Below are 24,291 nucleotides of genomic sequence, written 5' to 3' on the forward strand. Positions count from 1 at the left end.
CTTTTGCTTGTCCTCAAGCAAACAAAATAAGACCCACCCCTTAAGAGAACATCCAAGAAAATTTCAGCTGTCCTAAAGTAACCTCATCTAGCATCAATTGGGACTAACAATTGCCCTTAATACAAATGAATCATTAACAACTTTTACTCTTTGAAACTCCATGGATTAAGTGCGACACAAGAGCATCAAGAATTGACTCAACACATCAAAGAACTCTTTTCTATTACTTCGGTCATTGTGGAACCCAAACTCACACATCCTCAACTCTCCCTAAGGAAACCTCACCTTTAGAACAGTGGCACTCAGAACGAGGTCAATGGAAGTTCACTCATCTCTCTAAAGAAAAAGTCACAAGTCCGGCTCTAGGTACCATATGCTTTCCCCTTATGTGAGTATCCACTAATGTAAGCTCCATTCAACTCAAGATCATATAGGGCTTTTCTGGAGACGTTGTGAAGGCTTTTGGTTCAGGTAGGAAATGTTTGGTCTAAGTAGGTTCCATCTTCCCTTAAGCACTTCTTTTGTTTCATTTGGCACACTTTCACTTGACTCTTTGAGCCATTTCACTTCTTTCTAAGGGGTTAGAGAGACACACTGTCACTCTTTCTTATACATTTCAAACCTTTTTGTCTTTTTGCTTTTCTTTCGTTTTCACTGCCTTTCCTTTTCTTCATTTTCATGCCTTTTTACCACTTTGTTGCAATCTTCGTCTCTCCCCCCAAACTTATACTTTTTCCATGTGCTAAAGGAAAAATCGGGTGCCAAGAGAGGGTATCTTTTGGAACGGGTAAGGGCTTGTATCATGGTTTTTGAAAGAAAAAGGTCTAAGGCTCAAAAGGGTTGACTAGTGATTTTTATCTTTGGTAGGCTATGGATGTGTTCAAGCTATCATTTGGAACAAGGAGAGCCTATAGTCATGTCTCAAGTCAAAATTCACTTAGGATTTCGCCTCAACAAACATTTAGGGCAAGTTCTAGACCAATGGCTCGGGACTTGGACTTGCAATGCAATTTCTCACCACACACGCTATGGGATCACTAAAGACATAGAGTCGGGGGCCCACAACGACCTTAGATAAGATTTGAGCACACAATGGTACTGAACAACCACTTGATGATTGTCGGTCAACACAAGAGTCTCAATATCACTACTTTCACCATCCTAAACACAACAACTTGTTTTTAACATAAGATCAAAGGCAAATGTGCTAGGCCCAAGTGAAGCTTTGCTTGAGGTACCCTTAACCACTAACTACTAAAAACAAAAAGAAAAACGGACTCAAACCCTTAAGAAGGTTGTCTCGCGATTCATCATTGGGAAGAGCCACCCGGTTCACACGAACTGCACCTTTGGAAAGAACCGTGGCATTAAGAAAACCAAAGGCTTATTGCAAACTTTCAAAATAAGAAGTTACGAACATAATTAAGAAGCTAAGAACAAAAAATTTGCGGAAAGTAAAATGAATATATACAAGAGGGGATTAGTCGAATATACAATAGATGGAATCAATATATACAATGTAACATATCTTTATATACAGACACAAAGTAGACTAAAAATGCGAGAAATGTAGCGAAATGTTAAAAATATATACAAACCAAAGATGAAAAATAAAGAAAGCATAAAAAGTATCAAATATATACAATCATACGAATGAATCCAAATGTAGGGCCTACCCTCTCAAATGAAAGCTGACATTGTCCCCAAAGCCAACTAAACAAAATAAGCACCAAAAAGATAATGGAAAAGGATATAGAGACTCCCTATGGCCTGTCTGTCTGCATGGGCTGCTAAGTGGTCCCTGGGTCCTCACTGTGCTCGGGAACCTCAGACTGGTTCCCCGTGGCCTACTGCTCTGCTGTTGGGACCTGGGCCTGAATCTGGACAGGCTCCTGAGGTGCATCCTGTGGCTGACTGGAGGAGGCCTCCGATGGGTCTGCCAACTGATTGACTGCATCATCCGCTCTGGGAATCATCCTCCTCCTCTTGGGAGGCCTCTGAGAGTGCTCTGGTTGGGGATCAGCAGCAGGTGCAGGGTCCTGAATTAGTAAGTTCAAAGGCAGCTGGTCGGCCTTCAACCTGTCGACATCAACCCTCTACTCCTTCACGGACTCCTTGGAGGCCCGTGTCTTCCTCAATTTCTTGTGCTCTTTAGCAAGCTCCTTGAGAGCCTTGCTATGTGAATCAACAGCAGTACTGAGCACCTTCTGGCTTTCGAGGGTTTTCTTCTGGTTCACTAGAATCTCCTTAAGAGCATCCTCTATAGACTGTGGATCCTGTGGAGGTAGAGGAGCCGACTGAGCCTCTACTGTGGTAGTCAAGATGGACAACTTGGATGACGATATCTGCATCTAATTGTTGATACTGAGAAGAGCCTGGCTCAGTCGGTGGGCAGTCACCGGGTAAGCTCGGGAGGAGGGAATCTCCGGATCTGCTGAGGTGGATGGGCCAGGAGGGATATCAGTGGAAGTGGAGGCAGGCAGAGTAGGAGCCACTACGACAACTGGCTCTTCAGACTGGCCAGTTGAAGTAGTAGCTTGTCCCTTAAAGTTCTTGCTCTTTGGGTTACCATCCCCCTGCATGTTGTACCAAGAGAATGGGGCATTCGCTTTGACCGTTATGTCGAACGGCCTCTTTTCAACTTTGAGGTCCCGGAAGTACATAGTCAGAAAGCTGGGGAAAGGGTAGTTTCTGTCATGCTCACTACCCACAATAGAGATTATCCGAGACATTACATTCCCCACATTGATCGGGTACCCCGCCATGATCGAGGCCACCAACACTGCCCGGTGAAGAGGGAGGGTGTTGTCATAAGTAGTCGGGTCAAGTCTGCTGCACACAAACGTTTCCCACCCCTTTGCCTCGAAGTTCAAACTACGTCTCAGAATCTTGACGCCCGCAGTCAACCAATTGGCGGTGGTACCTGGGATTTCCAAATACTGTGCCAACCAGGGACGGACCTCCTCGCCCATTTCCATCTTTGCCATGTACAATGTCTCATCCTCCTCATCAAATCCAAGGTAGTCATTTATAGTCTTCCCGTCAAACAACACCTTCAGGTTTCGCACCTTGGTCACTTTGGTGCCCTTTTTGATGTGGGCAACATTGGCGTAGAATTCCTTGACCAAGTGTTCGTTGGCATCTACATAGTCACCCAAAAAATGCTCCCAGCCAATTCTCTCCCTAAACTGCCTCCTCACATTAGGGTTGTGAGGTAGCAAGTCTCTATCCATAAAACTTCTTTCCGGGATCAACTTCCTCACCGGCCACCATTCCCGGAATTTATGATATGCTACCTCACTTACGAACCGGTCTTTCCACACCTCAGGGTTTCTAGTTCTAGCAATCCCCCAACCTGAGGTTCACCCCCTTCTCCTACATATCCTCTCCACCTACTTCCTCATCACCTCCTACTGCACCCTCTCCAGATAATGAAGCTGTGGGAGAGGTAGAGTATTCCCCACTACCTTCAGCTAAGCCTTCAGACGACCCAGAAGAAACATTCACTAACGCTCGGGCAGTGGGGGATGCTGGAGGTATGTCTCTTAGCCGGAACCTCTCCGGCCAGTCTTCGATGCACTCTAGCATGGAGTCTGAAGAAATCTCCCGGGAGGGCTCATACTCACTCCCCGAGGACTGGGAAGCAGCTCTATCAGCGGTTTTTATCAATTTCCTCGTCTTCTTAATATTTTGCCGAACGTGAGGAGTCAGTTTTATCATTTTCTGCTTCCCTCCCCGGGAGGATTCTCCTCTGCCCGGTTGTTTAGAGGCTTTACCTCGTTGTTTCACCATTGTCTGCAAACACAATCCAAATAAATTTGTTAGTATCAGTTGCAGCAGTTAAGAAGCAGAATTGCAGAAAAAAAGGTTGCAGAAGTCACACAGTGCGGACCGCACAAAATGGTGTGCGGCCGCACAGGGGTCAATGCGGACCGCACACAATCGACCGCGGTCCGCACAGAGGTGGGGTTCAGACTACCCAGTCTCTGAACAATTGCACTGCGGACCGCACAAAATGTAGTGCGGCCGCAGTCCCCAAACTTTAGAAAACCAACATTCAGCAATACGGTCCGCACAAAATGTTACTGCGGACCGCACAAGGGCACCGCGGACCGCAAAGAATCGACCGCGGTCCGCACTGAGTGCCCAGCTGTGGCACTAAGTTAGGGTTTCATGAATTTTGATTTTAAGCCCAAATTTACACCCAATAACAGTACCTAAGTAGTTGCCCATTATTTTTAACTACCTAAGCCTACTCTAATCAAGTGATTAATTACCCTAACCTAATCAATTGAAGAAAATACGGGAAGAAGAGAAATAAAAACCAAGTAAAATAAAAAGGAAAAGAAAATAACAAAATTAAAGCAATTAAATTGACATTAAGTTACCAGATGTGAGATGGGATGAAGATTAACAAGTCCAAGCAATGAATTACGAGTAACAGGCAGGATGAACAGTGCTTTTAAGGTTCTGAGATTCAAAGGTTCGAAAAGTGTAACAAGAGGGCCTCAGGCCCTATTTATAGAAAAGGACCTGGGGCCCATCTTACCAACCCAGTGCGGACCGCACAAAATGGACCGCGGTCCGCACTGTACAGCAATTTCCAAGCTTGAGGAGGCAACACACTGCGGTCCGCACAAAATGTCATGCGGCCGCAGTGGTCCACCGCGGACCGCACAAAATATAGTGCGGCCGCAGTGGCAAACTTCAGAGAGTGGTATTTTCACCTTTTCTTCAGTGCGGTCCGCACTAAATGTAGTGCGACCGCATTGGAAAATTCAGAGACCTGATCATTTTATCCACTATGTCTTGCACTGCATCAACACAATCCTGTAGCATCTCACAACCAGTTAGCCCAAAAATCAATCCTATACTACAATGAAAATCAAATAAAAACAAGAAGAAAAACACGTGGGTTGCCTCCCAAGAAGCGCCTGATATAACGTTGCGGCACGACGCATGTTACCATCCAATCATTTGAAATGAACAAGAGCCACCACATGGCTATCATCAAACTTTCCCAAATAGTGCTTGACCCTATGACCATTAACCCGGAAAATCTCCCAATTTTTGTTCTTCAAATCAAGGGCACCAAACGGGGTCACAAACACCACCTCAAAAGGTCCGCTCCATTTTGACTTTAGCTTTCCCTGAAACAACCTTACCGAGAGTTGAACAAGAGCACCAAATCACCCACTTAAACTCCTTGCCATGATCATATTTGTCATGAAGGTACTTCATCTTGTCCTTATACAAGGACGAACTGGAGTAGGCATGGAAACAGAATTCATCAAGTTCATTGAGTTGCTCAACCCGGAGATTTGCAGCCACATCCCAATCAAGGTTCAACATTCTCAAGGCCCACATGGCCTTATGCTCTAACTCAACCGGTAAATGGCAAGCTTTCCCGAACACCAACCGATATGGAGACATACCAATCGGAGTTTTGTAAGCAGTTCTATACGCCCATAGAGCATCATCCGGCTTCTTAAACCAATCGGCCCTATTTGCATTGACCGTTTTAGACAGAATATTCTTGATTTTCCTATTTGAGACCTCAACTTGGCCACTCTCCCGAGGATGATAAGGAGTAGACACTTTGTGGTTGACACCATACTTGGCAAGCAAGGTGTCAAAAGCTCTATTGCAAAAATGCGATCCTCCATCACATATAATTGCACGAGGAGTGCCGAACCTTGTGAAAATGCTCTTCTTTAGAAATGCAACCACACTCCTAGCTTCATTGTTGGGCAAAGCCACAGCCTCGACCCATTTTGAGACATAATCAACCGTTACAAGAATGTAGGTGTTTCCGCACGAACTTACAAATGGGCCCATGAAATCGATACCCCATACATCAAAGATATCCACTTCTAGAATGGTGTTTAGAGGCATCTCATCTTTCTTCGAGATACCGCCCGCTCTTTGACATTGGTCACACCTTCTCACTAAATCACTTGCATCTTTGTACAAAGTCGGCCAATAAAATCCACAACTTAGAACCTTCGAAGCTGTCCTCGCCCCTCCATGATGGCCACCATCGGGGGAGGAATGACAAGCCTCTAGAATGCTAGATTACTCCACCTCAGGTACACACCTCCGGATCACTCCGTCGGTGCAAATCTTGAACAGGTATGGCTCATCCCAATAGAAATCCAGACTATCCCGTTTGAGCTTCTTCCTTTGGTTAGAAGAGAGCTCACACGGGATGATGCAAGTCACAAGGTAATTAGCAACATCTGCAAACCATGGCATATCACTCATCGACATAGAAAGTAGCTGCTCATCGGGAAATGCATCATTGATCTCTAGGCCATCACACGGCCTTCCTTCCTCCTCCAAGCGGGACAAATGATCCACCACTTGGTTTTCACTACCTTTCCGGTCCACAATTTCCAAGTCAAACTCTTGGAGTAATAAGACCCATCACATCAGTCTAGCTTTGGAGTCTTTGTAATCAAATACCTAAGAGCTGCATGATCGGTATGCACTATGACTTTGGCTCCCATAAGATATGGCCGAAACTTTTCCATTACGAACACAATAGCCAGCAATTCTTTCTCAGTCACCGTGTAGTTCCTTTGAGCTTCATTCATTATCTTGCTCGCATAGTACACCGGATGAAACATTTTGTTCACTCTTTGACCCAAAACTGCCCCAACCGCAACATCACTCGCATCGCACATGAGCTCGAAAGGCAAGCACCAATTGGGTGCGGTAATGATCGGGGTGGTGGTCAACTTATGCTTGAGAATTTCAAAGGCTTGCATACATCCCTCATCAAACACAAACTTTGCATCCTTTTCTAGTAGCTTGCACAAAGGATTCACTACCTTCGAAAAGTCCTTGATAAACCGCCAGTAGAACCCCGCATGCCCAAGAAAAATTCTAACCCCCTTGACAGAAATGGGGGGAGGAAGTCTTGAAATAACCTCAATTTTGGCTTTGTCAACCTCAATACCATTCTTTCAAATTTTATGACCCAACACTATGCCCTCCTCAACCATGAAGTGGCATTTTTCCCAATTTAGCACAAGATTGGTATCTTCACACCAGGCCAGCACTCTATCCAGATTTGTCAGACACTCATCAAATGAATCACCCACAACACTGAAGTCATCAATGAACACCTCCAAAATATCTTCCACCATATCGGTGAAAATGGCCATCATACACCGTTGGAATGTTGCCGGTGCATTGCACAACCCAAAGGGCATCCGAGAAAAAGCAAAAGTGCCATATGGACAAGTAAAGGTTGTCTTCTCCTGATCCTCTGGAGCTATCAAAATTTGATTGTACCCTGAATAACCATCCAAAAACAATAGAAGGCACGCCCAGCAAGACGATCAAGCATCTGGTCAAGGAAAGGCAATGGGAAGTGATCCTTGCGGGTCACCTTGTTCAGCTTGCGGTAGTCCATGCACACCCTCCATCCGGTCACTGTCCGGCTTGGGATAAGTTCATTATTAGCATTGGTCACCACGGTCATACCACCCTTTTTAGGCACACACTGCACCGGTGAAGTCCACGAGCTGTCAGAGATAGGATACACCACTCCGGCATCTAACCACTTGATCACCTCCTTTTTCACAACTTCTTGCATTGCCTCGTTCAACCTTCTTTGATGTTCCAAGGAGGGTTTTGCATCATCTTCCAAATAATCTTGTGCATACAGAATGCGGGCTTATTCCCCGAATATCAGCTAAAGTCCATCCAATTGCCTTTTTCCGCTTTTTGAGCACCGCCAATGTGGCATCTACCTGCATGTTAGTAAGACAAGAGGAAAGAATAACTGGTAAAGTTGAATTAGGGCCTAAGAATTCATACCTGAGGTGTGGAGGCAATCACTTCAACTCCAACACCGGGGGTTCCTCAATTGAAGGCTTCGTTGGAAGGGTCTTTCTATTTTCAAGATCCAAAGAGAGTTTCCTAGGCTCATAAGAATAAGAGCCCATTCCATGTAAAGCATTCACGCACTCCACTCGGCCCTCATCATCATTGACATCAAGATTCAACAATACGGCCTCCAAAGGGTCCTCAACATTGATCATTGCACTAGTATCATCAATTATCACAATCGTGACAAGATCCACAAATGAGCACACTTCTGTACAATTGGGCTGCTTCATTGACTTGCACACATGAAAAATGACCTTTTCATCACCCACCCTGAAAGTGAGTTCCCCTGCTTCCACATCCACTAGAGCCTTCCCCGTAGCAAGGAAAGTTCTCCCCAATATGATCGGGACCTCATAATCTACCTCGCAATCCAAGATCACAAAATCAACTGGTAAGATAAATTTGTCCACCCGGATAAGCACATCATCAAAAATATCCAATGGTCGCTTCATTGATCTATCTGCCATTTGCAATCTCATGGAAGTTGGCCTCGGTGGCCCAATACCCAAAGTCTTGAAAACTGAGTAGGGCATCAAGTTGATTCTTGCCCCTAGATCACATAAAGCTTTAGCAAAGTCTGCACTCCCTATAGTGCAAGGGATAGTGAAAGCACCGGGATCCTTTAACTTCGGAGCCATTAAATGTACTATAGCACTAACTTGGTGGGTCATCTTAATAGTTTCACAGTCCATGGATCTTTTCTTTGTCACCAAATCTTTCATGAATTTAGCATAGCCAGGCATCTGCTCTAAAGCCTCCACTAAAGGCACGTTAATGGATAATCTCTTCATCATATCAATGAACTTTTTGAATTGATTCTCATTTTTCTGCTTGGCTAGCCTCTGAGGATAAGGGGGAGGTGGCCTAGGCAAGGGTGCCTTGGCTTTTGGCACAATCGGCTCCGGCATGTCTATGACGTGTTACCTAGATGGGTTCACATCATTTTGTGTTTCCACCTCAGCATCTTGAATATCAATCCTTACTTCTTGATTCACATTCTCATCAACCACGTTTTCAACCATCAAAGGAACTTCATCTTCTTGCAACTCAACTTCATCACCCAGAACTTGCTTTTGTTTGGAGGCATTCACATCACTGCCTCTTCCACTCCGTGTAGTTACTGCCATAACATGATTGTTCCCATCCTTCGGGTTCACTACCGTATCACTTGGTAGAGCCCCCTTAGGGAGAGTATTCAAAGACTGTGAGATTTGGCCTAGCTGGACCTCCAAATTCCTAATTGAAGTGTTGTGAGAAGCCAATTGCGCATCGGAGTCAGCATTCTTTTTCATCATCTGTTCAAACATCATTTCAATTCTACCCATTTCGTTGTTGGAAGAACTAGGACCCTGGGATGGAAAAGGTGGTGGGTTGCTCGGTTGTTGGTACATTGGGGGCCTTTGAAAGCCTTGCCCCTGGTTTCCTTGGTTATTGTTCCATCCACCCTGGTTGTTGTTGTTTCCACCCCAATTGTTGTTGTTGCCCCAGTTTCCCTGATTGTTCCGATTGTTTTGATTTCCCCAATTGTTGTTCCCTTATTGTTGATTGTTTCAATTATTGTTGCCTTGTTGTTGGTTACCCCAATTGCCCTGGGATCTCCACTGTTGTTGTTGGTTAGACGAATTTCCTCTTTGACCTTGGTAATTATTCACATATTGCACCTCTTCGTTCTGTCCATCATAACAATCATCTTGAAGTCCACCACGATCATTGTCAAATTGATCCGAATTCCCTTGGTTCTGTTGACCTCTCTGTCTTCTATAGTTCACAAGCATATTATCACCCTCCATGGCATTTACTTGGCGAGGATTCTGAACTTGTTGCAACTGTGCCTTTGCCAATTGGTTCATTGTTATTTTAAGTTCTGCTATAGACTATCCATGGTCATGTAGTTCTTTGTGCAAATGAGTGACCGTGGGGTCACCCTGTGGCACATTGGCTCTACTTTGCCAAGCGGAGGATGTGTCAGCCATCTCATCAATAATAGCACAAGCTTCATCATAAAATTTCCCCCAGCCAATTGATTCACTATGTACTGGTTCGTTGTACTAATGCCCCGATAGAAGGTCTGTTGTATCATAGCCTCGGTCATATCATTGTTGGGGCATTCCTTCACCATAGTTCTATATCGCTCCCAAATCTCGTGTAATGGTTCGGTGGGCTCCTGCTTGAAGGCAAAGATCTCATCCCGTAGTGCTGCCATGTGTCCCGGTGAGAAAAATTTGGCAATGAACTTATCCGCCAACTTATCCCAAGTTGTGATGGAATGGTTGGGAAGTCACTCAAGCCAGTCCAATGCCTTCCCTTTAAGTGAGAATGGGAAGAGCCTCAATCGAAGCGCATCCTCGGACATATTGGTTTGCTTGATCCCCCAACAAGTATCCACAAACCCCTTGAGATGTTTGTAAGCATTTTGAGTGGCAGCGCCCGTGAAGTACCCGCGCTGCTCCAGCAATGTCAACATCACATTAGTAATTTGGAAATTGTCCGCCAGGATCCGGGGTGGGACAATTGCACTTGCATAGCCTTGGTTGGGAAGAACTCGAGGAACCGCCCTTGGAGGTGCGGAGGAGGGTCTGGAATATTCTCATTTGCATTGGCCTGACGGCCTCTACGTTGTCCTTGAGGTGCAAGAGGCACCACTTCATCTCCATTGTCATCTACCTCCTCCCCCGCAATCACATTTCCAAGAGGGTCATTAGCATTTATTGCCATTTTGTACCTGAAGTTGTGACACACACAATTTAGTAACAAAGAAGGAAAGAACAACAAAACACAAAACTATCTAGATAGATAGCCAAAACCGTTAGCTCCCCGGCAACGGCACCAAAAAGTTGATCGCGGCCAACCCTGCACTACTATTGAGTAGTGAGAGAGGTCGATGCAGCTTTTACCCGATTTAGGGTCGGGATCGAATTTCACAGAGAGCTAGATATTGGAGTTGGGTGTCTATCTAAAGTGGAGTTGTGTGTTTGCTCCAAATTGCACTTCTAAACATTTTTGGGTTTTTGTTTAAGTTCTAATTTTATCAACTACGAAGCTAATTTGAACTAGAATAAGCTATGAATAAGATATTACGGGTTGTTCAAATGGTTAAAAGGCACTATGGTGGTGACTTTCGCCTAGGTGGTCAATTGACGGATTCTTGAATCTAAAGCTAGATTGATACATTTGGGGAGTATGATATACCCATTGCTCGATTCTACCCACTCTATACCTCTCGGTAGTTCGAGTGATTTTGCCCGAATTGACTTTCTCAAGACCAATTGGGTATACGAATTTGCACAAGCGATTGAGGATCAAGTCGGGTACTACGATCCCTCGGTTTAACCCTTTAATTGGGGCTATCAATTCTCTTGAGTACGCCCCAATTCCTTGTTGGACTAATTCTAGAGACTTAGGCTCTCTTTCTCAAGAAGAGCAAAAGTCAACTAAACACAAACTAGTGTTTGCAACCACTAATTTAGCAATTAAACATCGAATTAGCCCAAATATCAAACACCATAGTCAATCAAGCTCTAAAATACAAGACACATCAATTACCCACACTAGGGTTGAGCCACAACCCTAGCGGATGGGTCTAGCTACTCATATTTAGAGAGAGAAACAAAGAAATAGATGAAAAACAACTCATATTAATTAATTGCTAAGATAAACTAGAAGATTCAATGTTGAAATGAAGATCAAATTGCCCAAAACAGCTAAAATATTCAAACCCACGAGCGCAGCTACCAGCTAAATCTATCTGCTTGACCTAAAAATGGAAAAGAAGCTATTTATACTAAGCTGACAATTCTGGACAAAAATACCCCTGCGGGGCTAGTGCGGACCGCACAAAATGGTAAGCGGTCGCACTAAGGCTCTGAACTTGAAAACCCATCTCTCTGAACTTAGGCACTGCGGACCGCAGAGAATGGACTGCGGCCACGGAGGCTTCTACTGCGGTCCGCATAAAATGGAGCGCGGACCGCATTGGCTTGAAACTCGGAAATTGGCAACTTTATGATCCTTCTTACTGCGGACCGCACTAAATCGAGTGCGGCCGCATTGATCCTAGTGTGGACCGCACAATACCTGGTGCGGCCGCATTGCCCTTTTTTGCCTGAATGCCACCTCTCTGAACCTCACAGTGCGGACCGCACAGAATGGTGTGCGGCCGCACTGGCCTTGTTTTGCCTGAGCTTTGTCTTGTCTTAATACTTGTGCAAGTTTCACTCCTTTTGAGCTGGTCTTTGACTTCTTGTCACTTTGTTGATCAAACCTGCAATCAAGCACAACTTGTGAGCCTTTGGGACTATTTTGTACACATTAGAATGAGTATGAAATGTATCAAAATCCCTAGTTATCAGACATTGCCTCCTGATATGACCAAACTCTTCACACTCGTAGCAACTCCACGGTAATGGTAGTGGGGACTGAAGGGAGCCCCGAGCACCGGGATAACTAGTAGAAGGACCTGGCATAGATGAGCCCTAAACCGATGGAGCACGGGATGAACTCTGAGCTGGAAGGGCACTGATAGATGAGTGACCCGATGAGAACTATGTGAACCATAGACAGATGATGCACCACGGTGAACTGGACGAGCCGTCTGAGCATGCCAATGGGGACGACCCCTGCCGTGGTGGAATTGACCTCTAGAAGGAACACCACTAAAACCACCTAATCCATGAGACCTCTTGGCCTCCCTCTCAACCTGCTCCTGGCTGCGGACCATCTCTATCTGCCTATCAATGTCAACAACCTCATCGAAAGTAGCACCAGATACCCTCTCTTTGGTCATGAGCAACCGCAACTGAAATATGAGGCCATCAATGAACCTCCTGATCCTCTCCCTATCAGTGGGAACTAAACAAACCGCATGACGGGCCAACTTAGAAAACCCTATCTCTTACTGCATCACAGACCTATCACCCTGGCGCAACTGCTCAAACTGTCTGCGTAGCTCCTCCCTGCAAGACTGCGGCACGAACTTCTCCAAGAATAGAACGGAGAACTCCTTCCAAGTAAGTGGTGCTGCACCAACCGGTCTATGCCTCTCATAAGCTTACCACCAACTGATGGCAGCCCTAGAGGTCTGAAAAGTAGTGAACGAGACCCACTAGTCTCCAGAATACCTAGTGTACGGAGCATCCTCAAACACTTGTCCAAGAAGCCTTCTGCATCCTCCGCCTTTATACCATTGAAAGATGCAGGCTAGAGTCTACCAAGCCTCTCCAATATACGCTGCTAATCATCAGACATAACAGGAACCACATGGCCCTGAGCAGCTGCAACTGGTTGGGCTTGTGGTGCGCCCGATGTCTGGAGTCCCTGCATCACCTGCTCTGGTGTGCGGGCGACGGGAGTCTGAGTACCTCCCCCGGCCTGAGAAGTGGTTGCTGCGATCGGAACAGAGACCGCCTAAGTAAGACTGGTGCAGACGGTCAGAATCTGAACCAAGGCCTCCTGAAGGCCTGGAATCACAACAGGCACAGCTGGTGTCTGAGCTGGTCCCACTGGCTCACCCGTAATTGGAACCTGCTCTTGAGCTTGGGCAACAGGTGGGTCTGCAGGTGCTGCCCTAGCTGCTGTGCGAGCTGTGTCGCGCCTCGTTTTCTCGTGAAAGCGGGCTTCGACGTGTGACAACTCTTTTAAAGGAAGGTTTAAAAGAGAAGAGTCGCCACCTAATGATTTTTAAGGTGCGTTAGGGCACCTATTTGCAAATGACTAAGGTTCATCTAGTTTGCGTCACCAAAGATCGGGTAAGGGCTCGAAATAACCTTGAAGAGAAGGTGTTAGGCACTCTTCGAGGTCCACAACTGTGGATCCCAGCCAAACTTGAATTATATGGATTAGTCAAATAAACAAAGAGAGAGAGAGAGAGAGCACAAGTTTAGGAATTTTATTATTATAAAAGACTTTGAGTAAATGAATACAAATACTTGATAAGGTAAAAGGGAAATAAGATGGGGGGTCTTAAGTTATTATCCTAAAGGATCACCCCGTGCAACATAAATAATACTTCGTAACTCCCTTCAGATAGGGTGTTACTCATATTCAGCGGGCACAGACTATCATCTCCTGCTACCCGATTACTATCTTTAAGTTGTTACCTAAAGCACACTAGTTCAATTATAAGTCGTACCTTATGCGTGCACTACCCGTCCCATACCTATGGTCCATGAGGCGTTGGACCTCTATTTTGAGTGGTTCTAGACTTTACTTAGGCTGCTAAGAAAATGTCAAAACTAGGCGACATACAAAACACATTCGACTTCACATACGTGAAATTAAAGGCTCAAATTAGCTTCCACAATTAAATAGCAAATGCACGCAAAACAGATTTTCATGTTAGGCAGTTCAAGATTAAGGAACTTAAATCCCTATAGACATGATTTCTACGTGATAGGCATCCAGGCATGCAAGCAGTTTTAGGAACCAGTGTTATTCATAGAAAGGATTGTATAGATTGTTACACTGATTATTGAGAAGGCGAATTCCTAGTTATTAGTCCTGCAGCTGTTGCGCCTAGGTGATTTATGATAACGAGAATAGAAACTCAGAATTACTCGTGCTTTTAATAACGGCCTAAGTGAGCGATGAACAATGTTAAAAGGGGTGTCATTACCAGTTATTAAGGCAAACAGTGGCATCCTGTAGGCAGGATTTCTAAGGATTAACACTTGGGACTTGATTTTGTTGTTAAACCTTATAGGCAGGTTTTCTAGGTGGACAATGTGATGCAATGGCAGATAAAGGGATTAGAGTCCTATAGGCATGATCTCTAGTGGACAGACTACAATAATGCAATTAGAGGGGAGTTCCAGGATATTTATTTCCTACGGGCAGGTTCTCTAATAACATATAGCAACAAAGATATTGAGGCATTTGAGCTCATGCTTTGCTAATAAACAAGTAGTGCAAGTGTGTGCTTTTCCTAATAGAATGCTTCTTACAGTGTGCATAGAGAAAGAATAACAAAAAAGCAAGTGCATCATTCAATCCTATAGACATGTTATCTATCCCTCGTATATTAGTATTAGAATCTACCCCATCCCCTTTTTACTACCACCCTAATCGTTTATACAAAGATATTATTACAAACCCAAATTAATAAGTAAAGTAGTAATATTCCATGACAATAGACAGGCCTATAGCAGGCCCTAAATAAAACAACTAAATACCCAGCCTTGAACACATGCTACGCCAAAATAAAAAATCCTCTTTGGAGAGGCGACAATAGTGAACAGCACCCCAATCCCGCCGGAATGGCCCCACACTTGTCGTCCGGTCACCAAAAACCACCGGACTAGATGCAAAAGAAGCGTCTCTCAAAGGCTCACACAACTATTCAAGAATCGGCCCAAGATCATATCCCAATCGCTATGAAACTTCAAAAAGGCGTCGAGGTCACTGTAACAAAAAATCGCCTGGGAACTTCAAAAATTCCCCAAGGCGATTCTGGGTCAAATAATGAAATTCCACTCCGAGAAGATTGTTCTCCATCACAAGGCGTACCTCCCTACCAAAAATCAGCCAGTTCCACCATGGAAATCGTCAGTAACGATCAACTGAAGAACTCCGGCGACACAGACATAACTGGAAATGGAGTTCCACCTGGTCAAAACGAAAATGCTTGGTACTAAAAGGCTCATATCGATGAGGAGAACAAACTAGAATCATCAATTTTATATGGGTATCAATCAACTGCCTCAATTTTGTAATCGTTGATCCCAAGCGGTTTAACTCCTCCAGGTGCTCGACAAAATGACACTCTCATTTCTGGGCCAAGTTGCACGCAACAACCAATTGCAAATGCTTCTACATCACATAAGGAGCATGTATGCAAGGTTTCAAGTAAATCTAACGCGGCAATGGATCACCAGGATCAAAGGCAAAGCTCAGAACCTTACCAGTTGACCGGACATGGTGCTCCAGTGAACCATTTGACTCCAAACCAATGCCAAATGACTCCTGCAGCTCAGGAGACTGTTTCACACCCTTCAAACATAATTCCCACCAAGCCAATCTTTACAAATATTCAAAAAGGTGTTCCTGCACAATTAAGTTCAGCAGGTGATCGACCAAATATCAAAGCTAATTCCACAGCTTGTTTGAGTGATCATGCTGGTCCTCAATCTACACAAGGTCCAAAGGAAAATGGTCGTCAATCAAATATTCAGGGACCAATCCAGAACAAGGGTCATCAAGTGCCCTCTTCTTCTTCTGAAATGCAGATGAATGCTAACGTTGATTCCACTACCTCTGATGTTCACAATGTAGAGGTTCCACTCTCTAAAGCCCCTACTGATGTTAATGAAGTTGCTAATATAGAAGTTTCATTGGCAATAAATCCAAATCATAAGGATCACACTGGCTCTCCAACTTCAACTGTTCAAGTGGTCGACAATGGCAATAAGTTACCCTCTGAAGTTCATCCTCATACCCAGGTACACCCTACCTCCCATCCCCATAACTGCATCAAAGTTTCTTCCAATTTTGAGAGGCCAAGACATCCCAAGAAAAACTTCAACCCCCCAGCTAAAAATGCAGAGATCCCTCCACCTACACAAGCCATCCCTCAAATAATTCCTGCTCCAAATATCATCTCCCAATCCACTAATACATACAACAAATCCAAAACACCAAATAATCCCTCTCCTCCTCCACCCCCTACAATTACCCACTCCTATGTCACAAGATTGAGGGCCAGACATGAGGTAGAGATTGCTCCAATTCAATTCACATCTCCAGTCATCACTACCAAGCAAGGAAAACCTGCTGTGATTTTAAAAAAAGAAGATTATATGGTCAAATTTGCTGATAGATACAAATTCACAATAGTGGATAAATTCCAACATACAATGCCAAGGATGGAAGTCATCGGGAAAAGTTTCATTGCACAAACTGAACTCAGGGGTGGGGTCAAAATAGCTTACTTCAATGCAAAGACAGTCTACATTGACCTTGATACTGAGTATGATCACTCTACAGTCTGGTCCAAACAACACATGTACATTCAAGGCCAAATTATGAGTAAAGAAGCATGGAACCCTATATTCAAGCCCAATGAAGACTCCCCTATTGTTCCCATTTGGATCATGATCCCAGAATTACCTTGGCATCTCTACTACATGGAGATACTCACCCCTCTGTTATCTCCAATAGAGAAAGCTCTTTTCCTGGACCTTGCCTCATTTCAGAAAACCAGGGGTAGTGTGGTGAAAGTAAAAATGCAAATTGACCTCACCAAGGAAAGGACAACCCATGTGTGGTTAGGATATGATGAAGACCAAGATGTTAATGGGGATGGCCAATGGCTTGAAGTCCAATATGACAACCTACCTTCATATTGTGCTCACTGTAGACATTTGGGCCACTATACTCAGGCTTGTCAGTTAAACTAAGGGAACTTGAAGCTCAGAAAAGAAAGGAAAATGAAGCAGCAGCAACAACATCTTCACAGGCCAACAATCAGCAAAAAGCCACAGAAAATGCAGAAACAAGCAGGCAAAACCAAATCAATAAACAGCAGGAAAAAACGAAGAACGGGGGGCAAGGCCAAAATGACAACACAAAGACAACAGAACACCAAAAGGAGAAACAACTCCAAAGTGATGACACTACAGCCCAAAAAGATGATTGGAAAACACAAAAGAGGAAGAATTTCAAAGGCAATTCTCAGACCAAGAAACAGCAGCAGGTGTACCTGCCAAAACATCAGGCAAATCAGTCTAATGGCACCTCTGATCAACAGGTTGTTAACAACAAGAGCTCTGGTATGACCCCTGTTACTCAGACTGATTTCCAAACTGTGAATGCAAATACAGTTTTGAAGGTTTTTGTTGCTCAAAATCATGTTCCCCAATCCCATTCTCCCCATGTTTCTATTCCTGATAAAGAAGTTCAAGGAAGGATGAAGAATTGTCAGGAGAAACTTATAGAAAATCAGGAAGGGGTACCATTAGGGGTGGGGATTCCTCATGTTCTACATGAGTGTGCGAGCGCACAAATGGCTGACCCTAGCTACCATTGATCCCAACTATAATTCTTACCATGCACAAATCTCATCTGAGGAAGCTGAACATTGTGAAATTATCAGCTCTGAAGATGACTTAACAGTTCAACAAGATGATCAGATAAGGAGGATACTGAAAGGAAAAGCTCATGTTTCTGAAGATTTCAACATATAGATTCCCAAACCCAAAAATAAACCTAGCCAAAAAAGGAGGAATCCTATGAGGAAACAAAGTTCAGGAATTAGCATCAATGAACCTCCTGACATCCACAACTCCTTCTCTCAAAGCCCCACTTCCCAACCAAGATGGTCCTCAAGTTAAGGATTTGCTGTTAAGTCACAGATGTATAAAGATCCTGTTCTCACTCAGCCCCTACTGAATCCCAATAAAGTCAGTGAAAATGGAGTCAGTGATACTGAGAAAATACCTGCTGCTGCTGAAGGATTGGAAGTCCCTCCTATTACAGTCAAGGTCCCTGAAAATCATCACAGTGGTTTAGAATCTGTGCTTGAGGAGTGTCCACTCAGCAGATATTTCCCTCAAGATGATGAGTATAGACCAATCAATTCAGAAGATAAGATGTCAAAGGAACCTGATGACGAAGTAGAGCTTAGTAACAAAGATGAGGAAGAGCAACATTGTGACCTCTTGGTAAAAGCTATCAATGGAGCCCCTACTCAGGAAACCAGAACATCCCAATAATCCACAACCGCATTTAAACCCTCCCTAAGAACCACCAAAAGTAAAGTTGCTAGAAGCAACAGTGTCCCACCAAACCATAAATCCCCCTCCCACTCTTAATGATTAGTACATTCATTTGGAATGTAAGAGGCATTAGGACTTGTGGAGTCAATGATAGGCTCAAAATCCTAAAACAAAACCGTCAAATCTCTTTCATTGCTGTCTTAGAACCTTTCTCAGACAACTTCCACATCAACTTCTTCCAAAACCAGCTCTCCATGCACCAATTTGCCTCTAATATCAATGATAAAATTTGGGTGTTCTGGGATAAAGAATTCAATGCTAAAGTCTTAGATCATGATGAACAACAATTATCATTGGAAATGACACATGCTGAAAATGGAAAGATGTTCCACCTTACAGTCATCTCTGCTAAATGCAAACCTGTCCTCACAAGACCTCTTTGGGAATTTTTGAGGCAAAAATCATCCAGCTGTAATGTCCCATGGTGTGTCATAGGTCACTTCAGTGTCATTGCATCAGTAGAAGAAAAGATTGGTGGCATTCGATACCAAATGTCCAAGAGTATCGAATTTCTGAGCATGATTGAAGACTGTGGCCTTGTGGACCTTGGTTTCTATCGTCCCAAATACACATGGTCTAATGGAAGGGGGCAGTGTTCTATTGTTTGGAAAAGACTTGATAGAGGCCTTGCCAATGACCAATGTTTAGAAATGTTTCCTGCTACAACAGTATCTCATTTAGCTTTAACAGGATCAGATCACAATCCTCTACTCTTGGAACTTCATATTAGGCAGGACAATGGCAAAAAATACTTTAAATTTCTCAATTGTTGGGTAGACAACAAAGGTTTTTTACCACTGGTTTCAGAAGTATGGAACAGGCAAGTAAGGGCGCATGCTATGTGTGTGTTTCATCAGAAGCTAAAAATACTAAGCCATGCCATGAGTCAGTGGTCTAGACAAGAGTATGGTGATATTTTCAAAAGGCCAAAGAGTTTGAGCAAAAGGTTAAATATGCAGAAATAATCTGGGCCCAAACTAATGAAGACTCTGACAGATTAGCCCTCAATGAACTGAAAGCTCAATATGTCAGATATCTAAAGGTGGAACAGGATGTTTTGAAGCAAAAAACTAAGCTTAAATGGTTCAAGGAGGGTGATTCAAACTCCAGATATTTTCACAGTTTAATTAGAGGAAGGAGAAGAAAACTGTTTATTCACAAAATTAAGAATGAGAAATTTTATCAAGCATGTTGGGAAGTGATCAAAGAAGACCTGTTCAATGTTGTTCTGGCTTTCTTTAGAGGCTGCCTAATGCCCAGATTCATGACTAGTGCCTACTTTGTCCTTTTGCTAAAGGTTGAATTCCCAAATAGTCTCACAGAGTTCAGACCAATTAGCCTTAGTAATTTTATCAACAAGATCATCTCTAAGGTTATCTGTTCAAGGCTTGGTCCCATTCTCCCCAGGATAATCTCAGCAAACCAATCAGGTTTTGTCAAAGGCAGGAACATCTCTGAAAATATCATGCTTGCTCAGGAAATTGTTCATGGCATTAAGAAGCCAACTGAGGGTTCAAATGTGGTCATCAAGGTATACATGGCAAAGGCCTATGACAGAGTCTCCTGGAGCTTCACATGCCTAATGCTTAGAAGGATGGGATTTAATGAAATGATCATTGACATGATATGGAGAACAATGTCCAACAACTGGTACTCAGTAGTTGTGAATGGCACAAGATGTGGCTTCTTTCAATCTTCAAGGGGCCTCAAGCAGGTGACCCACTGCCCCCCTCACTTCATCATAGGTGTAGAACTCCTTTCCAGAATGCTTAACAGTTTGAATCATGACCAACTGTTTAATGGATTCTACATGGAAAAGAGGGGGCCACAGATCAATCACTTGAGTTTTGCAGATGATATAATCATCTTCACCTCTGGTAAAAGAACCTCTCTCAGAAAGATCATGTGGATCCTTAAAAACTATGAGGACACTTCAGGCCAGCTCATTAACAGACAGAAAAGTCACTTCATGACTGCATCCAATGCTCTGCCTACTACCATCAGAAGAATCCAAGAAGAGACAAGTTTCACCATAAAAGATTTACCTCTCACATACCTGGGGTGTCCCCTGTACACTGGTAGAATCAGAATTATGTACTTCAATGGGCTTATTTCTAAGGTTGTTGGAAGAATCAAAGGTTGGCATGGTAAGATGTTATCTTATGGTGGAAGGGCAACTTTGATCAAGCATGCACTGCAATCCCTTCCAATTCACTTGCTTTCAACTGTGACTCCTCCCAAGACTGTCATGAAGCAGATTGAAAGACTGGTTGCAAACTTCTTCCAGGGTATGGACAAGGACAAACACAAATATCATTGGTCATCATGGTCAAAACTATCTTACCCTCTCAATGAAGGTGGCATTAGCTTCAGAACCATCAATGATACCTGCAAGGCCATGGAACTCAAACAATGGTAGCATTTCACAACTGTGGAATCTCTTTGGAGTTCTTTTCTAAAAGCCAAATACTGTCAAAGATCTCACCCCATATCCAAGAAATTAGACACAGGCCAATCTCAAGCTTGGAAAAGGATAATGTTCAATAAAAAAGAAGCTAAGAAGGTCATTCACTGGAGACTTCATAGTGGTAGTTGCAACTTTTGGTGGGACAATTGGCTGGGCTCAGGGCCTTTGGCACATAGCAGAATAGAGAGAGGAAGGCCAGGTTGTATTCCAGTTTCTCATTACTGAATGAAGGAAACTGGGACCTTCAGAAACTTAATGAAGTAGCCGCAGCTCATAAGATCCCTAAGATTATGCAGATAGTTATTTACTTCAATCCTAATCTCCCTGACAGACCTATCTGGGTCCCCACAATGAATGGTAAATTTACATGTTCTACTGCATGGGACCTCATCAGAAACAAAAAGCCTCCCAACCTCACCAACAAGATGATTTGGCATAAAAAGATCCCCTTCCAATGGTCCTTCTGTCTTTGGAGAGCTTTGAGAAACAAGTTACCAGCTGATGACAGGGTACTCTTATTCAGCAGCCCTACAGTAACAAGGTGTGTGTCTTGTTCTCTATATGCACATGAAACAGTTGAACACCTCTTCAGCAATGGCAACTTTGCAAGAATTGTTTGGAACAAATATGGGGGTCAGGTAGGGGTGCATACTGAGAACATGCCTCTTAGGCTTCTTCTTATGAAATGGTTGATGTTAAAGAGTCACAACATTGTCCAAAATCTCATTCTGGACATAGTCCCCATTATCATTTGTTGGAATCTGTGGAAAAATAGATGCAGTGCCAAGTATGGGGGAAAATCTACCTCATTGACCAGGGTTCTATACTCAATCAATTCTGATATCAATTTGTTGTTAAGGTCCAAATTCCCTGATATCAAATGGCCTTTAACTAGAGGGATCTGTACCCTTTAATTGAAAACCATCAACAACACACTACCTCAACTCAAGTTTCCTGGAACAAACCTGACATTGGCTTTGCCAAGATCAACTCTGATGGTAGTTTGGAGCTGGAGTGATCATCAGAAACCACCATGGCCAGTTTATTCATGCCATGGGGATTCCACTAGGGGAGGGCACCAATAACTATGCAGAAACAGAAGCAGCTAGGTTAGGAGTTCAGTGGTGCTTGGCTAATGGAATCACCTAGATTCACCTTGAGGCAGACTCTACACTTCTAATCAACTGGTTGACTGAAAACAATGATCCTCCTTGGACATGGAAAATGAAGATTTCTCAGTTGAAGGATCTATGCAATCAGTGTATGGAATTCAAAGCATCCCATGTCTATAGAGAAGCAAATTGCACTGCTGACTCTTTGTCGAAACTCAATCATGATGTCACCATACCAACCAACTTCAACACTGCAGCAGCTCTTCCATCTCACATCAGGGGTCAGATCCTTCATGACCATCTGGGTACCCCTACTTTCAGATTCAAGAAAACCAGTAGAATCATGGTACCCCCACATATGCTAGTGCAGCTTCTACTTCCCATGGTTATGGCTAATGGCACTTTGAGGATGGGAGAACAAGTTGCAATCCATATGAAACACACAAGGCATCGGTCAAGGGCAATGAGTGCCTATGCTAACCTCAGCTTGCAGGTACCACCACAGTAGGAATGCAGAGTCCATTGGCCTTTCCTCAGAGTGTGGTATTAACAGCAGTGCTGTTTAATTTTCTAAGGACTGATCAATGGACTGAAGCAGACCTCACCACCCATACAACACTCAAATATGAACGCAAAAAACCCAATATTACCTCACATATCTTTAGGCAGGAAGACAGAAAAATCCAAAAAGAGATGCAATCCAAAAATGCATCATCACACACTTCCTGTCCCATCACTACGAATGCTACTAGAATACACAAGAACCTAGGAGAAGAAACAGAAGCAAACCTCTCTATTACACTACAAAAAAAACAGTCTCCAAATAGCAGAAACAGAAATCTAGGCAGAAATGCCCATTTTATCTCTAACTCTATTTTCTTCTTTTTTGTAGGTTTCAACCAATCCTTCATACTCATTCAACTGAGGTACTTCCAGAGTGTGGTATTAGTATTTAATATGATCATTCCTCTGGAAGCATATTAGTTGGATACAGCAGAGCTTTCAGTCTAAAAAAACTGCTCTTCCAACAGTTCAAGCAGGAAGCCTCTCACACCTACCTTCCTTTGGGCATTTCATTCCTTTACATACCATGCCTTTCTCACCCTCACACAAATGCCCAAAAAAACCCTCTCAGCTCAACATTTGCAGCAGCAGTCTCTACTGCAAAAGGCCCTACAACCAGCATATCATCTAGGCATGAATTCAGTTCACAAAGCTGCAACAGCTGCAGCCATTTGCCCATTGCCAACCACCAATGTTACACCCCCAACAAAACACCCAAAACCACTGTAATCCCAATGCAGCAACTCCACAAAACCGTCAACAGTTACAACCCAAACTATTGTAACAATCTCCATGATACTTCTAGAATACACAAGAACCTGGGACAAAAAATTTCTCCTCCATTAGCCTGCCACACTACAACCATCAGTTTTCCAAGCCAACAGCTTCCACCATCTAATTTCATACCCCTCCTGAAGACCTCTGTTCACATGCTCTCCATCAATGCTCCCAGTGTACACAAGAACTTGGGAGCAGAAGGTTTTCTACTAACCTGTTTGTTTCTTTTTGCAGGTATCAGGAACGGGTCCAAAATATTGAGGCAATTGCAAGGAATTAGCATTCCAAATGCTCAACCTCCTGCAATTGTGTTAATTTTTAGGGACCTGTCACAACTGGTTAAGAATAAGAATTTAGAATGTCAAAGTAACAAGTAAGGAGGGTAGATAGAGATCACTGAACTGAGCATACAACACAAATGGTCAAGCAAGCCAGTAGGTTCAGCAAGGTTCACATAGCAAAGTATCACATAAACAACTATCATAGGAATTAGGAGAAGAAACATGTTTGCAAACATACATAGGTTGCACTAGTGGACATCTAAGGGTCTAAATTATTTAAGTCTAACCTAATGCCACATTAATCAACACTTGAACACAACGGAGGGATGCACATATTGATAACCACAGAAAGGGGAGAACAACAGATGAACCAAGGCATACTGGAAAACATGTTAGCATAAGAGTCCTAGAAAATAGAGTGTTTC

At 43.6% G+C, this 24,291-nt stretch overlaps 1 protein-coding gene across 1 annotated transcript; it reads left to right on the forward strand.

The window, feature by feature from the left end:
* The first annotated feature begins 18,964 nt into the window (after positions 1–18,964).
* On the forward strand, positions 18,965–22,281 carry LOC109240551. The gene is made up of 4 exons (XM_019407203.1): positions 18,965–19,489; positions 19,591–20,953; positions 21,364–21,770; positions 22,135–22,281. Exons 1-4 carry the CDS (start codon positions 18,965–18,967, stop codon positions 22,279–22,281), a joined length of 2,442 nt encoding a protein of 813 aa, XP_019262748.1.
* Positions 22,282–24,291: the final 2,010 nt, after the last annotated feature.

Source organism: Nicotiana attenuata, unplaced genomic scaffold, assembly GCF_001879085.1.
Source record: "Nicotiana attenuata strain UT unplaced genomic scaffold, NIATTr2, whole genome shotgun sequence".
NCBI classification, from domain to species: domain Eukaryota; kingdom Viridiplantae; phylum Streptophyta; class Magnoliopsida; order Solanales; family Solanaceae; genus Nicotiana; species Nicotiana attenuata.

Coding starts and splice junctions, on each gene's coding strand:
- LOC109240551 (XM_019407203.1), top strand. CDS start 18,965: ATGACACATGCTGAAAATGGAAAGATGTTCCACCTTACAGTCATCTCT. Junction 20,954..21,363: donor GGTTGCAAACTTCTTCCAGG/GTATGGACAAGG, acceptor TACTGAATGAAG/GAAACTGGGACCTTCAGAAA. Junction 21,771..22,134: donor GGAACAAATATGGGGGTCAG/GTAGGGGTGCAT, acceptor CTCTGATGGTAG/TTTGGAGCTGGAGTGATCAT.